Below are 16,177 nucleotides of genomic sequence, written 5' to 3' on the forward strand. Positions count from 1 at the left end.
GATGGCTACCAATCACATCTTATTCCCCACAACATATATATCGATGTCTTATTGAATCTTGGTTAATTGCTATTAGAGGTCATGCATAGTAACATAGGCAGTGAAAACACAGTTGTACACACTATTATAAATTAACATTTTTAAAAAATGAAAATTATATAGACATATGGGTACTCTTTTTGTAGATCTTGGAAAGAGCTTTCCGAATATGTAAAGTTTGTGAATTTTGGACGAGCAGTTCGAAAGATAAATTGTTTTTTAATAATTTATATATTATTTAAAATTGCTGACATCATCATGAGTCACTGTGGACTAAATTGTAAATATTTGTACTAAACTGTAAATAATAAGGGTTATTAGTGTACTTTTCCATATTTTGGACTAATTTGTACCTAGTTGACTTGGGATGGAGTAAACCGTATTTTTGGATTGATTTTGGACTGATTTTCGGACTAAACCCGAATCCAGTCTCTTCCTACGACAATTATTGCCTTGTCAAGGGAAGGCGTGTCCTGGCCCTGGGCAACTACTAGCTAGCATAAAATGAACTGTCCAAAGGCCCGCGAAATGGAAGTGTCTACCCCGATCCCACTCCTCACCTTCTTGTATCCCCCGCCCTCTATTAACCTCCGTAACTTCTCTCCTTCCCTTTGGAACCAAAGTCTTTTGACTCCTTGGAAACTGTCCCCATCTTTTTCCCATCTAATCACATAGCTTAACCTAGGTCACAGAAATTACTGCTAGGGTTTGTTTTTGTTTTATCGGTCTCAATTTGTCTGATTAAGGTTTGTTTCCATGGTGTTACTTTGTGAATTTCTGAGGGTTTACAATGTTTTTGGGGTATCTAAATTTTTATTACGTTTCTCAATTGCACATGATCTTTTGTTATGTTATCTTATTATGGGAACATTTGAGAGGTTCGAGAGTTTTAATTTTGAATTGTGATAAGGAGCCTAAGTTTCAGTTTCATTTTCAAATTGTAATGATTTAGGTTGTGATGCTGTCTTCAGTTTGTTATCATTTCTGTAAAGCTATACAAGGTTTAAATTGAAATTTCTCAATATTTCCTCAGTTAAGATTCTTTTTTGTGGCAATCTACTAATCTCTAGACTTTGATATCAACAAAGGCTATAGCTTTTGTGGACTAAAGCGGAGATTGATATCAATTTGGTTGAATTCTACTTTCAAATTGTCTATACAACCTATCTATGTTTATTATTAAAGGACAGTTAGTTGAGTGAATCCTTTTTGTTTCCTTCAGTTATTGCTCGATGCCTTCAAGAAGTGCTTGATGTATATGAATGTTTTTTGTTTCTTCATTTCAATGTTGATGTTGCTGTACTCATGTTTTTTTTTTTGCCTAAATTTGTGGGTGTAGGTGTCAGGATATTTTTTGGTGAAGGTATGTGATACTCTACAACTGTGCCAGGCTACCCCGACAAACATGAGGATTGCAGACTAAGAAACAAGGCTGTGAAATACGATATTTCTTTGAAGGATATCGTAGAGCAGGTACTTGACGAGTCTATCCTTCGTTTTTTAAAAGAGAGGTTGTTTATGTAGTTCCTCGCTCACTGGTTAAGTTTATGAATATGTTCAAATTGGATATCAAGGAAAGTTCTGTTATGATTTACATGAAAGGAATTCCTGAACAACCTCGGTTTGGATTCAGCTCGCTGGCCCTGAGAGTACTGAACGAATATAGAAAATTTCTACCTGTGTATTTGATTCAAGTACGTTGTTTATCCTTCATTGCATTGAAAATCATTCATGACTTAATGGGACACACTGAATATCTATGTCTTTCATGAGACGTCCCTCTCCCTCAGCCTTAATGTTGCTGTTAGTTATAAAACTTAGCACTAAATGTAATGGACTGGTGTTTTCTACAATGGGTTTTCCTTACAGATGTTCGTTTGAGTGCTAGAAATATATTGGAAGACCAGGAGCTGAATAATGCTGGAAAATTTTTTAGGTAGAGAATGTCATGTCCCAAGCCTAGGAGGAGGGCGCCCATATCATTTCGATGATGGTATTTAGCGCAATTAGTATAGTTGGTAGCCTTTAGTTGTTGTATGGGTGTCTTTATCCCTGGTAATGAGTGGTTCAGATGTAAGCTTTTGGTGGCATTGTAGCCGTTAGATCTAGGGTAGTTTGATAGTGTCTAGCTTTATATTGCTAGAGAGTCTGTAAGAGAGAACTATCTAAGAAATTAATGAAAAGAGCAGATCGTTTCAATCGATCAAACCGTGTTCTTCAGAATTGGGAGGCTTGATCTGTGAGGATCTTGACGTCACTACTATCTCTAACCTATTCTTGTTGTGAATCACATCTAGGTTCATGACAGAGAACTTTATGTTCCTTTGTCAAACCTTAGTGTTAAACTTAAATAATGCTTGTATCTTAAAGATTTTGAATGCTGCCACCAATTGTATGTGTTACTAATTCTATGGTATTTTAACATGCAGCCATTGGCCATCATTTCCTCGAATACTTACGAAAGGTGGGTTTGTCGGAGGGTCAGACATCTTCCTCAATTTGCACTAGGTAAAATTCTATGGCGCTTGTTATCATAATTTTTCTTTTTAAATTTACTCTGCTCTGAATTGTAAACTGTGCTTGGCAGACTGGAGTACTGAAAGACATACTCAAGGATCTAACTGTGGAAAGGAAGAAGAAAGATGAACTCTAACATAGATATAGACGGTATGAGTTTTTGGAGTGCTGAAAATCGCCATTGTCTCAACTGAAATAGACACATTGGTCAAATTGCACTTTATAACTCCACTTTTTTTTTGTAAGCTTTAGTCTCCCTCCCTCCCTCTCTCTCTCTCTCTCTCTCTCTCTCTCTCTCTCTCTCTCTCTCTCTCTCTTAGCTAATTAGTCTCTTTTTGAATTTTGAGATCATTTTCTTTTTAAATTTTTTTATCAACTAATTACTCACTCTCTGTATCAGTTAAGGTACTCTTAACGATTCACCATGCCTGGAACATATAAATAGGCCCTTACCTCAGTACGCCCAAAACTGATAAGTTTTCAGAAGATGGCGAGAATGGCAACCTAAGGTTTGGATTATCCTCTATGCAAGGTGGTGTCCTAGCATGCATGATGCTCATGCTGCCCTGGTCTGGACAGTTCGACATCCTTCTTTGGGGTATATGATGATCATAGAGGTAAGCAGTGGTGTTGTTGTCTTTTAATTTATTTTATTTCCGTTGATATAGTCTCTTTATTTATTTATTTTGTCTAATCTCTAACTTAATAGGAAAAAATCTCGCTTGCCTATCTATTCAAAATTGATGTATACATTATGGACCAAATAAAATTTGAGATGGATTGCCATTGAGAGACTGTTCTCTTGGTCTCTCTCGTTAGTCGTCATGACCCATATTGTGAAAGTTATTATGTTTTGTAACTTTGTTACTTTCTTTTCTCAGATGTTCACAAGTTCCTTACTGCTGGTTGACAATCTAAAATTCTGGCACCATGGATGTGCTTTGTTTTCATAAGTTTTTTGTTTGTTTATTTTGTGCATCTGTTTCTTAAAAACAGCTTCAACCCTTGTTGTCCGTAGATCTGGAAGTCTCGCATCCTAACCACCTGAGTATTCGCATGTCAGATGCTTGGAAAATCTCCTTGCTCCATCTATACTTGTGATTGAGAATTACCTGTGTACCAATCAACTACTAACTTAAAACTGAAGCGGGTATATGCGACCGAAATAAATAAAGTTCTTTGTCCCGAAGGAGGAACTAAAGATCATAAAAACCTTGTTAACTAATAGTCCAGATCCAAATGTAGGTAGTCTATTTGGTAGTCGGCATCTCTCTGTTGGGTTTCTAATTAGCTAATCGTTAGGTAGTTACACTTTTCTTCAAGAGCTGGTGGAGAAGTTTTCAGTCGAAATTCGTCCTTTAACTAAGCCTCATGGATGTTTCCTGTTAAGCTGGGATTTGTCTGCATTCCAATTTTGTTTATTTGTTAATTCGTGGAAGACTTGCACATAGTCACTTATATATTGGAAGTTTTAACTGTGCATCAGGAAAGGGCTTCCTTTTATTATTATTTACCACAAATTTTATGAGCTTTATTATTATTACTTTTTCTATAATTTATTAGTAATGTTTTTTGTTGGCCTGTTAATCGAAAAATGAAACCTAGAAGCAATAACATAGTCATATAACTATGGCCTTGTTCGCAACTTTTCTACTATATTACCTTTTTTTTAAGGAATTCGTAAGAATACAGTGGGCATATATATATGGGTTATGTCATTATGTGTCTGTTTGGTTTACTATTACTGTTGATATATTATTTGGCAGTTCACTTTTGAAAGATATATTCTTGGACCTCCTAACTCCGATATACATTTCTTAGTTATTTCCTTTTCTTCTTTTTTTTTTTTCTTTTCTTTTTCTGTTTCTTTTTTTTTTTTGTGTGTGTAGGCTTTCCTTGACTCATTCCTCTCCTTGTTGGAAATGTTGGTTTGGTCTTTGCTAAGGGAGATTTGAAGGAACTACTAAGATGTTAGAAACAGGTAACTCTGTAATTTTCATCAGTTGAATTTGGCTTAAACAAAATTTAAAAATGTGGTTAGCTAGTATTTTCATGCTGGCTAGTGTCTAGGCATCCAATCTAGTAATTTTCATTTTCATCAAATCAATTCGTATTAAAATGCCAAAGATGGTACAATAGTTGGAAACACATCATTTTCGTTGAACTCTGAGGTGACAACTCATAGTTACCCTTTGGACCAAGTTAGAAACACAATTGAAATTGTACCTCGTTTTGGGCCATTTCTAATTCAATTTTTACCTCTTCGACCATTTCCACTCATTGTTATCCTGGCATTTTTAGGGGCCACTCAAAAGGAATTAGGGGCTAATAATAAAACAAAAAAGGTCACCCATGCCTAAATTGTGTTCACCCCTTATCTCCCATATTTTGTAATGACTAAATTACCCTTCAATATTCGGTAGTTTGAGTAGGATTCGGGTGATATAAAAAAATTTGACGATTTTTTTTTGTATTATTTTTTAGTTTTGAGTTTTTGAGTTTTTTTTTTTTCGAACTTTGGTACAACCATAATCGGTAGTAAAGTGTGTTACTCCAACTTTCAAATGTAGATTGGTCCCAAATTGAGATTTTGTCAAAATCCTTTAATTTTCTACTTTGATACAACCATAATCGGTAGTAAAGTGTGTTACTTTAACTTCCGAATGTATATTGGCCCCAAAATGATATTTTGCCAAAATCCTTTAATTTTCGAACTTTGGTACAATCATAAGCGGTAGTAAATTGTGTTACTTTATTCTCCGAATGTATTCAATTTTAGTACTACCATAATCGGTAGTAAATTTAACTTCCGAATGTATATTGGCCCCAAAATGAGATTTTGCCAAAATCATTTAATTTTCGAACGTTGGTACAACCGTAATAGGTAGTAAAATGTGTTACTTTAACTTCCGAATTTATATTGGCCCCAAAATGAGTTTTTGTCAAAATCCTTCAATTTTCGAACTTTGGTACCACCATAATCGGTAGTAAATTGTGTTACTTTAACCTCTGAATATATTCAATTTTCGAATTTGTGGTGCTACCGTAATCGGTAGTAAATTGTGTTAGTTTAACTTCCGAATGTATATTGGCCCCAAAATGAGTTTTTGCCAAATTCCTTCAATTTTCGAATTTTTGTACTGCCATAATCGGCAGTAAATTATGTTCATTATCTACCGGTTGTGTTTAATTTTAGTACAAAAAATTTGAAGCAGTAGCAGGAACACAATCGGTAGATAACAATCAATTTATCTACCGATTATGGTCGATGTTCTTTAGAAATGAAGAACATCAACCATAATCGGTAGATAAACTGATTGTTATCTTCCAATTATGTTCCTGCTACTACAAATCTTAGAAAATTTTCGATCAAATTTCTGATTTCAAACAATCAAATCATAATTTTGGATCACAATTACTATCATTTGTCTGTTTTGTTTGTTTAACTTTTTTTTTTTTTTTTTTTGATGTTCTAAGTTAAAGGTTAATGAATTTTGGGTTTTAAGTTTAAACAATCGATCATAAAATTTGTTTCATCCACGATCTTGGGTTTCAATCAAAACTTAAACAATGAAAAAGAAATTCAATGGTAGAAAAGAGAAGAAGAAGAGGAATAATATGATTATGAAAATAAAGGATATATGTTTTGATTTAGTATAAAGGTGAAGGACAATATAAACAATTTCTATGTTTTTAAAATACCCCTTAACGCGCTTCAATGGGTGGGAATAAAAGAGCGGCCCCTAAAAATGCTAGAATTGTTATCTCTTAAATCACTCACCCATAACATATGAGCTACAAATTACATTAACATGTCTTGGGACCTAAAATACAGAAAGGTGACACCGGCACTGACGATTGGCTACATGCAACGGGCAGCTCGGGACAAGCCCAACTTAAAACTGGCGTCAAGTTTAATAATACCTGTTATACTTGCATATTTTTAATCAGTCATCCAGTTTCCTAATTAAGATTTCTTTGTCAATAGACTGGATGCATATTCTGTTCAAACATGAAATTTCAAACTTATCTCTAAGAGAGATTTCTTCAAACCGACATCAATCATGAATATGATGTATATAGATGGACCCAATTCCTATGTAATGTTACTACTCACTAGGCTGGGGCCTAAGTCAAGCTCTAGTTGGAATCATGTCCGTAAATGATTTGAGATGACTACACAAGTTGGAGTTTTTAGAGTTACACCGCAATCAAGTGCAGTATGCTAATGTTCAAAGTTATAAATGATGGAACTGTATCTTATATGCAGTGCACAGTTCTGCTCTCTTTCTCTTCCAAAAGCTTCCTTGTTAATTCTGGATCAGTTTAAGATAGGCGGCGCCATGACTTCATTCAGCAAAAGCTTCAAAAGACCATCATATAATCATCATTTTCTTCTAATCCAACTATATTTTTTATTGATCAGCAGCATCACTCAATTTCCTCTAGCCAGCAAGGGTTCATGCCATGAACACGAAAGAAGAGCACTCTTGGATTTCAAATCCTCGTTGGAAGACCCTTCAAACCGCTTGAAGTCATGGCACGATGGGAGCAGCCAATGCTGTGGTTGGCATGGAATAGAGTGTTCCACTAACTCATTTCATGTAGTTGCAATCAACATACGAAACACTGATCTTGAGCAGCATTACCTTGAAAACCTACCTGGTATGCCACCAAATACTGCATTACATGGTAAACTCTCTCCTTCCCTCTCTAACATTAGTCACCTAGAGTTTCTTGATCTTGGCTTCAATAATTTTCAGGAATCTCTAATTCCGCTTCACTTTTCTCATCTACCCAAACTTGTTCATCTAGACCTCTCATACTCCAACTTGTCAGCATCAATATCGACACAATTCACCAACTTAACTTCTCTACAATACCTAGATTTATCGTGCACTGGATTCTTAGATTACTCTACATCATGCTTAGCATTATCATCTATGAAATGGGTTAGTGACTTGGTAAATCTCCAAGTGTTAAAGTTGAGAGGTATTGATCTCTCTTCACAAAAGATGTTGGGTCAATACATATCCTATCTTTTTCATCTTAGACATCTTGATCTCTCTTCATGCAGTTTGTCTAGTTCCGTTTTCCCCATCCATTTTGAATTTCACAATCTTTCGCGTCTATCCTCTCTCAGAATGAGTGGAAATCATGATCTCAACTTCCAAATCCCAGTAGAGCTTGTAAATTTAACCTCACTTTCTATGCTCGATTTATCTGACTGTGAATTACATGGTTCAGTTTCTTATCTTCCACAACTTAGAAAACTTGATGTGAATACTAATCTTGACCTTAATCCTGATCTAACTAGCATGTTTCAAAATCAATGGCCTAAACTTGAAACACTCTCCATATCCTTTACAAATATACGCGGGTCAATACCGAATTCGATTTCACATAATGCGCCATTACTAGTCCGTCTTTCTGCTCATTTATGTTCAATTCAAGGATCTTTACCTTCTTCCATCTACAATCTATCTCAGTTGCAGTATCTCGAACTGTCAGATAATAACATTACAGGTTATGTCCATTCGTCAGTATCCAATCTAAAATTTCTAAGCATTCTCGACTTGTCTCTCAATAATTTCCAAGGTTCTATACTGACATTCATCTGCGAGGTCTTAACTCTTCAACAACTTGATCCAAGTAGTAATAACATAACAGGAACCATACCAAGTTGCATTTCAAAGCTCCAGCACCTTACTGTCTTTAGAGTTTCTCAAAATTCCATCCAAGGGACTGTTCCTTTGATCACTTTCATTGAAGAATTAAACTTAACTTCTCCAGACATGAGCTCAAATAAGTTAACTGTAATAATAGATCAAGACTTCCATCTCTACACTAAATTTAAACTAGAGAACTTGGCATTAGGATTGTGTAATCTGAAAGGATTAATCCCTAGTTTCATCTGCAAAATGACTAATCTTATGCATTTGGATCTGTCAAACAATCACTTAACAGGAGTTGTTCCTTCTTGTATCTCCAAACTCAAAAATATCATTACATTCAATATGTCCAACAACAAACTTCATGGTCCCTTGCCTCCACCTCAAGGTCCTAACGGCTTTTTGTCTTCTTTTGATCTCTCAAACAATAAACTCAGTGGTGAAATCTCAATAGAAGCCGGGAAGCGACTATTTAGCTCTATCTTCATTAATCTAGCTAGTAATCAACTTTCAGGTTCAATTCCCATTTCTATATGCTCAAAAGATTCAACTTCTATTCCTCCAATTATTGACCTCTCAAATAACAAATTATCTGGTGTTATACCTACTAGTATAGGATACTGCAGTTATCTTAGTTCTTTAAACCTTGGCTACAATAATCTTAGCGGAAATGTACCAAATGAGCTTGAAAAAGTAAAATCATTAAGATTTCTCCAACTACATGACAACAACTTCGATGGTACTCCTCTTAACTTCATCAGTACACTTCAAAGCCTGGAAGTTCTCAACTTGGCAAATAACAACTTCACAGGCAGTATACCTAGTGCACTTGGTTCACTCGGTGGCCTTAATATCCTTTCTTTGAGGTCAAACAATTTCACTGGGTCAATCCCTGAGAATATCTTAAATTTGGATCTACTCCAAGTATTAGACTTGTCACAAAACAATCTTACAGGCCATATTCCTAAAATATTAGGCAAGTACTGGAGGGGATCAACAAGCAACTCTGAAGACTTCAGCGACGGTGGTTATAGTATTCAATTGCAGATGGTAATCAATGGGATAACGATACAGCTTGAGAAATTTTATAATTATAGCTCAGGAATTGATCTGTCTAGCAATATGCTTGTAGGAAATATTCCAGTAGAGATAGGTTTATTAAAGGAACTGGCAATGCTGAATTTGTCTCATAATCACCTCTCGGGTAGTATCCCTGCGAGTATCGGCAACATGTCCGGTTTAGGGTCTTTGGATTTAAGTTACAATAGACTGAACGGACATATCCCTCAATCTTTGACAACAATCGACTTTCTTGGGTTTCTGCACTTATCCTATAATGAGCTGAGTGGCATGATTCCAAGAGGAAATCACTTTGATACATTGAGTGTTGATGGTTGGGCTTTTATTGGGAACACTTTATTATGTGGACTGCCTACAAAGAAAGTTTGTGAGGGTGTAAATGAAATCGAAGAAGTCGATCAAGATGATGCGAGTGAGAGATTAGTGTTTTACGGTGTAATTCTTCGGGGGTTGGGAGTTGGATTTTGGGGTCTATTTTTTGTTTTATTTCTAAAAAAAAAGACAACTGGTGGTTTACTTATTGGAAATTTATTGATTTTGTTGTCGTTAGAATAGCATGTTTTAGTAGCAGTTAGTGATGTTTTTTTACCACTTACTGGTGATGAGGTAAATGCAAATTTAACATGTCTTCCGTATGATAATGAAAATTTTGTACTCTGCAAGTCTCTGATATTCGTTTTATATTTCAAAACTAATATCGTCCCCATAAAGATAAAAAATATCAAAACAGAAACAAAGGCACACACCTTCTCATCAAAGGGGCATTTGTCGTCCCTGTCACTTGCAATGATATTTCCAGTATCGCAGTCATCCTTCAAAGACTTAGTAGCCGGAGTCTCTGTAAACGCCTTATCGAGCTTTAAGTAAATGCTTTTCATGCTTTCTGTGCAGCCTTTTAATTCTTCACTAACTGCGGTAGTGTTGGAAATTCTCCCGTATATGCGATGTTCACCGTTGGTAACATATCCGTCAACCTTAGATTGACCATCCCGGACTTGGCAAGCACTCAATACACTTTTAGCACGGCTACAGAAATGCTGAACGACAAATTCTTCGAAATGTTTCGGTGGCTTACGAAGAATGGCAAGCATTGTCTGACAACTTGACAGAAATATATCCTTGTCAAATGTCCCCTTCTGGTCTGAGTTGGCGGGCTTGGGTTCCAAGCAGATAAGATTTTCTTGGTGAGTTTCAAGTAGTTCAAAACAGACCTCCCGATCCAATTGTAAACCGTGCAGCCAGCTGATTTTAGGGATTGAGTTAGGGTAATCAGAAAGGATTGAATATCAAAAAAGAACAAACCATCATGATTAAGTACCTGCTGATCCAATGATTACAGCTCTTAGTAGATCGATTCTATCCTCGTACGCCCTAACGTAAATTGAATCAGGAAGGCTCTTTTGAATTATATTCCTTTCTTTCATAATTCGAGCAGCTGTTTCTGGGCTGAGCTGTGTTTGATCACGGTTTGATGTTGATGATGGGAAATAAATATGATCACTAACAAGATCGTCATGATTAGCATCCTTTTGAGAGATGGTATCGAATTGCTTAAATCTCCTGGTTGCAGTCTCTACAACTTCCTCTTTCTTCTCATAATCTACCATCTTAGAAAATAACACAAATAGATTAAGGCATCTTGGGGTTTTACATCTCACGAATAATCCGAAATAGGTTAGGTTTCTTTTTTATACGTATACCGAGATTCTTATTCCTGACAGGTGGACATTTTCATGGTCAACTGAGAGATTCTTATTCCTGACAGGTGGACATTTGTATGGTCAACTGAGAGGACCCATATGCCCTTCAGTCAAATTATTTATTCGTTTTACTACCATTGTGCTTATCAACTGTCATCTGCGCACCTAGCCATATCAGGTGCAGTAGGAACTTTCTTTAACGTCCATGCTATCATATCAAGAATTGAAGTCACGTCCCCAAACAACTAAACAGTCAACTCTCACAATATACTCAGTTCAAAACGGAACAACTACAGTAGAAGCTTTGCCCTGATCGATCAGACCCAAAGGTAATCAATTCATTGACTGAAAACAAAAGCTACTTGGTTTTTAAGTTTTCAGCAGAACATTAACTGGATAAACAGAAAATAACTACTCTCTCCGACAGTATAACATTCGTTGCTGTATGCTCGACACCTAATAGGCTGCTGACAGGATATGGAAACAAACAAAAAGAAATTCTCTTATTGGTTCCATATTCTGATTAAGATACATATGGAACATAAGGACATACCATGCATCCTATGCGTCCCCAGAATATACATTTTGCACAAGCTAAACCTTGTTAAACATTCAATTTTTCAAGTATTTGTAAAATCTCATGCACAAGGATGTATGCCAAAACACAGAGGCTGAATCGTACCTATACTGAACATGAACATTCCAAGACCAGCATCAGATAGAATCAATATTGATTTAGCTATGATTGCGGGCATAATGATATTCCACCTGTCCATGAATACAAAGTTAGAGGTTACAAATAAACAAAGTAAAAATACAGGTATTAGAATTGAAATGGTATATTCTATATTGATCAATGACGGTGACGGATCCAGGATTATCCCTCGGATAGGGTTGGATTGTAACAGTCGATAGTGTGGCCGAAGGCTGCGACAAATTTTTTTGGAATACATCACATAATTAGTGGTCAAATAGTGATCCACCCGTACAATACTAGATAGTTAGGGAAATAAAAGTTAAAACGAACACAAATAACAGAAAAACGAAGTGATTACCATAAAAAAAAAAGTAGGAGTACAAAGGTAGTGAGTGGAAGAAGATTATTCACGTTCAAATTTTGATCACCTCATAGTATGGCTAAAAATCACATACAATTAGCTAAATACAATTAATATGTGGGATAAATATAAAATTTAACTTAAGTTTCTATACTGAATTTTTTTTACCCAAAAATTAGGGACGGGCTATAGCCTCCTTAAGCCCCTTGCGAGGCCCGTCCCTGATCAATGATGTGCTTATACCTAAGAGAAACCTGAGACCAGGTAAGACCAATGAGACTCGAGTAAGTGTTGGGATCTCTGATGAGTTTTCGCCATTCCATGATCAGGATGAGCCTAGTCATAACCCTAGCAGGTGGCGTAGAAATGGCTTTTGAGTCGCCCCATAAGCGCCTGATTTAGGTGAAGCTCAAGCTAGAACGAGGCTTTGTCAAATTTGGTGCTTCTCGTTCACCACCATTTATGGCTTGTCCGTTCCCAAAACTGAACTGATCATCTCAGCGATATTCTTCAAACTCTGAAATTTATCACCAGTAATCATATTCAGATAATCACAGATGCATTACCAAACAACTAGTAATACCTAAAAGCAGCTAACAAAGAAGAACCCCAAGCATTTATAAGTGAGTATATACATACTACACATAATGAAGATAAGACAAGAAAAGACGCTTATCCAAAACTGGAAGCTTGAAATATAAAATCAGCTTCACAATGTACTTAGACTCGCATTATTTAAGGATCAGTAACTATAAACGCAAACACAGCAGCTTCCTTATAATTTAAGGATCAGTAACTATAAACGCAAACAGAGCAGTTTCCTTATAAGAGGAAATGAACATGGATCAAGCAAGATTCTATTCCAATTTTTTAGCTAAGCATTTACTGTTGTGTTAGCATCAAGAAACAAAACCATTCATGCATTCATAAATAAGACTGCAGGAACTGAGGATATACCTTTTGGGTTTGGTTCAATTTGATGACCTCCACTTATATAAAAAAAAAATCAATTTGATGAGCTCCAATTCCGCCATTTTCATGACCATAATCAGCACCTCTCTGAAGACATGAATCCCTCCTTCCGAAACAGGAGAAGCACTAGAACTCCGAACAAACATATGAAGATCTTTTGCTCCGTCATTTTTCTTCTTCCCAAGAAGAGAAAACATACCAGTCTTAGGTGCAGGATATCCAGTACCTTGCTGTGTAGTATTCCTTGGAAACACTCCTACATTTCCATTTTCCTGATCAAAACCCATGTTTCCAAAATTAGTCTGTCTAGGATAGTACTGCTCACATTTCTTCCATTAAAGTTTAAGACTTGGATATCTGGAAATTGGAGCGAATAAATCTCAGCATTAGTTAAGTTGAACATCTATGATTCACCCATCTATATCATCTTATACTTCACTCATTTACATACAAACATTAATGACTTTTAGTAATGCTTTGATATATATTTTGATTCATGAGCAACCAAACATCAATCAAACATACACATCGCTAATTCTGAAATATGCTACATAAAACTACACCCGCACTATTTCGTCTCTTGATTCTTTTGAAATCACGTCCACTCCTTTCGTATTTGTTTTAACCTGATTTCTTTTCTCCTAATGGAACAACAGCCCAGTCAGTTTGCAAACGAGTCTAAATCTAGCTTGAACTAAATATTTCTAGGTTTAAAAGCCAAAATCATTAGAGTGTAGATTTGTTCAAACATAAGGACTATATACGCACATAGACTAAATATGGATTATCTTTCAGAAACATGAGGGCTAGCTAACTTGGTTACGGGTATTGAACTGATATATGGTCAATCATGAATCATCACCAGGATAACTAACCTACTGGTAACACAATATTAGTCAGTGAGCTGAAAGCGAGAGTCCATTTTGAAAACATAGTTGTTATACCATTCAAGCATAGCACGAGCTAACCAAACAAAATCAAACAAAACATCAGGATAGAGTTATGTTGATGAGAATAATTAAGGAAGGGGACTGGTAATCAGATGAAGGGAATAGCTAGGAATCTAAGGAAAGAACCAAAGTGTAGTGACTCCTCAAACACGTCTATCCAACAGATGCAGTAGAGAAAAGTGAGAGAAGATTCAACTTCAGGAACCCTTTTTTCCAGAGACAAATTTCCGTCCACTATAGAGTCTGCGAATATAACTTCTACTTGGAAAACAAAATTAAAGAGCCCTAGAAACAGCATGAACCCAAGTTTAATAAATTAAAACCCCTAATCTAAAAAGTCCCAAATTGAGAATCCTAATTTATGTTCGAGAAAATAAAATCCCCAAATAAGAACAAACGTAGGACATCTATGGGAACAAAACAGATAAACAGAGTTAGGGTTCGTGAAGATTATACCTTTTAGAAGTTGCAGTAGTTTTAATTCTTCATTAACCATTACCTTCTTTCCCATTTCTTCAAAACAGAAATAGCTCGCTCAGAATTACTTAGGTTTTCACCAGAAGCTATACTCGATCAACTGGTTCAAGGATAGAAAAAAAAAAACTAAAAAAACCTTGGTTCTTTATATACAAGTGACGGAAGTAACCAATTTCTGATGAAACCCTGACCAATTTATGGCGGGAAATATCTTGAAATGGATAAATGAGAATTGATTTTAGCTAAAACCAGATCGTCTTCTCCATTCTCCCGCCATGTTCTCTAACAACGAAATCTATCACCTCAACCTTGAAACAGAAAACAAGAATGATGGAGTATGCGTCTTTTTCATTTTCAAAATCTTAATAACTGTTCCACCATCTTGAAAATATCTTTGAGCCGGTTCCCATGGCAATAATCAAAAATTTTGATCTGGCATGGCAAACTAGCCGTACCGCTGCGATAAAAATATGCAGCGATAGAGTCTTGATTGGTGACGTTGTAATATGTCGCTTGACATAATTTATAATTTTATATCACTAATGGTCAATTTTACATCGCCTGTTGCTTGACATGAATTATATCATTAATGGGTAAGGCTGCACAAGCGCCGGTACAGTCCGGTTTTCATATGGAACCGGTTCCTGTACTTGGTGCTGACCGGTATCTCGTTTTGAGGACCGGTACCTGTAAGATCTGTCCGGTTCCAGACCGGTATCGGATTTTTATCCTATCTCTTTCAACGTAGAGCTTCATCTATTCGTAATTCCTTCCCTGTAATGATTCCTAGCATTCATCTACTGCAGAAATATCAATCACTCTAGCAGTTAACATTTACCAACACACCCTTCTCCTTCTCTTCTATCAATTCAAACAGACAGCCGCTACTGCAACCATCTCAATCTCCATAACAGAAAAAAAACCATTCTCTCACCTGCGTTCAAGCACCAATAACACCACCATATATCTATTGCATCATAGACATATAATACCCATACATCTTCAGTGTTTATCACCAGCACCAAAAACTCAATTCTCCAGCAATTGAGCTTTGACAATACCACAAGAAAATTCAGCCAAAACCCCATCAATTCCATCACGAGCACTTTCCATTGAAGGAGATAAGGGTAAAAACCATACATCAATCCATGTAACATATAAATAAAACCATGAAAATAAAAACTAGTGGAATCAATACAAATCGATCTCAATAGAACCCTAAATCACACAATTAAACACATTAATCAAACATGCAAATAATAATTAAGAATCCTAAGTTAATCAAACAAATTACCCAAAATAAGTGAATTACATGTTGTTAACTTGTGAGATGGTGAAGAATGAGTAATTGATTTAGTTTCGCTGATGATGTAGAAGAAGGTTGTGGTGGTGGTGGTGATACAGACCCAGAGATCGTGAGAAAGAAGAAGTGAGTGGATGTTGTTGTTCTTCACTTCACTTTAGAGAAAAAACGAAGAAGAAGAATGACAGAAGTAAGAGATGGTCGCTAGAAAAGATAGTTATCAAGACCTAGGATCGACGGCTATGATTAAATTCTAATCAAAAATATCAATGAATGATACTAATCGTTTCTTCTGGTCCGGTACTAACCAGTACCCTCCCCCAGAACCAATACCTGTACCGGTCTACTCCGGTTCTCAAATTTCAGTACCGGTCCCTGTACTGTTTATTCCGGTTCCGGGCCGGTATTT

At 36.1% G+C, this 16,177-nt stretch overlaps 1 protein-coding gene and 2 long non-coding RNA genes across 6 annotated transcripts; 1 reads left to right on the plus strand and 2 right to left on the minus strand.

Moving 5' to 3' along the window:
- The first annotated feature begins 644 nt into the window (after positions 1-644).
- On the plus strand, positions 645-3,559 carry LOC113303716. 2 transcript variants are annotated; one of them, XR_003337717.1, is made up of 6 exons: positions 645-785; positions 1,379-1,512; positions 2,469-2,547; positions 2,627-2,797; positions 2,957-3,173; positions 3,438-3,559. It is a non-coding gene; the product is annotated as an uncharacterized LOC113303716 (long non-coding RNA). The 2 variants fall into 2 exon arrangements; XR_003337716.1 differs by lacking the exon at positions 3,438-3,559 and adding an exon at positions 3,266-3,362.
- On the minus strand, positions 2,957-10,954 carry LOC113303715 (probable ubiquitin-conjugating enzyme E2 24). 2 transcript variants are annotated; one of them, XM_026552778.1, is made up of 3 exons: positions 10,627-10,954; positions 10,055-10,550; positions 2,957-3,957 (listed from the first exon to the last, which is right to left on the minus strand). In XM_026552778.1, the coding sequence occupies exons 2-3, from the start codon at positions 10,397-10,399 to the stop codon at positions 3,919-3,921; spliced, it is 384 nt and encodes a 127-aa protein (XP_026408563.1). In that variant the 5' UTR covers positions 10,400-10,550; positions 10,627-10,954; the 3' UTR covers positions 2,957-3,918. The 2 variants fall into 2 exon arrangements, with proteins under 2 accessions (XP_026408563.1, XP_026408562.1); XM_026552777.1 differs by lacking the exon at positions 2,957-3,957 and having other exon boundaries at positions 9,941-10,550.
- Positions 10,955-12,103: 1,149 nt separating this feature from the next.
- On the minus strand, positions 12,104-15,923 carry LOC113303717. Of its 2 annotated transcripts, none has more exons than XR_003337719.1 (3): positions 15,778-15,923; positions 13,024-13,395; positions 12,104-12,583 (listed from the first exon to the last, which is right to left on the minus strand). It is a non-coding gene; the product is annotated as an uncharacterized LOC113303717 (long non-coding RNA). The 2 variants fall into 2 exon arrangements; XR_003337718.1 differs by lacking the exon at positions 15,778-15,923 and adding an exon at positions 14,445-14,838.
- Between the last annotated feature and the right edge of the window lie 254 nt (positions 15,924-16,177).

The sequence above is a fragment of the Papaver somniferum genome, chromosome 8 (assembly GCF_003573695.1).
Source record: "Papaver somniferum cultivar HN1 chromosome 8, ASM357369v1, whole genome shotgun sequence".
Lineage (NCBI taxonomy): Eukaryota > Viridiplantae > Streptophyta > Magnoliopsida > Ranunculales > Papaveraceae > Papaver > Papaver somniferum.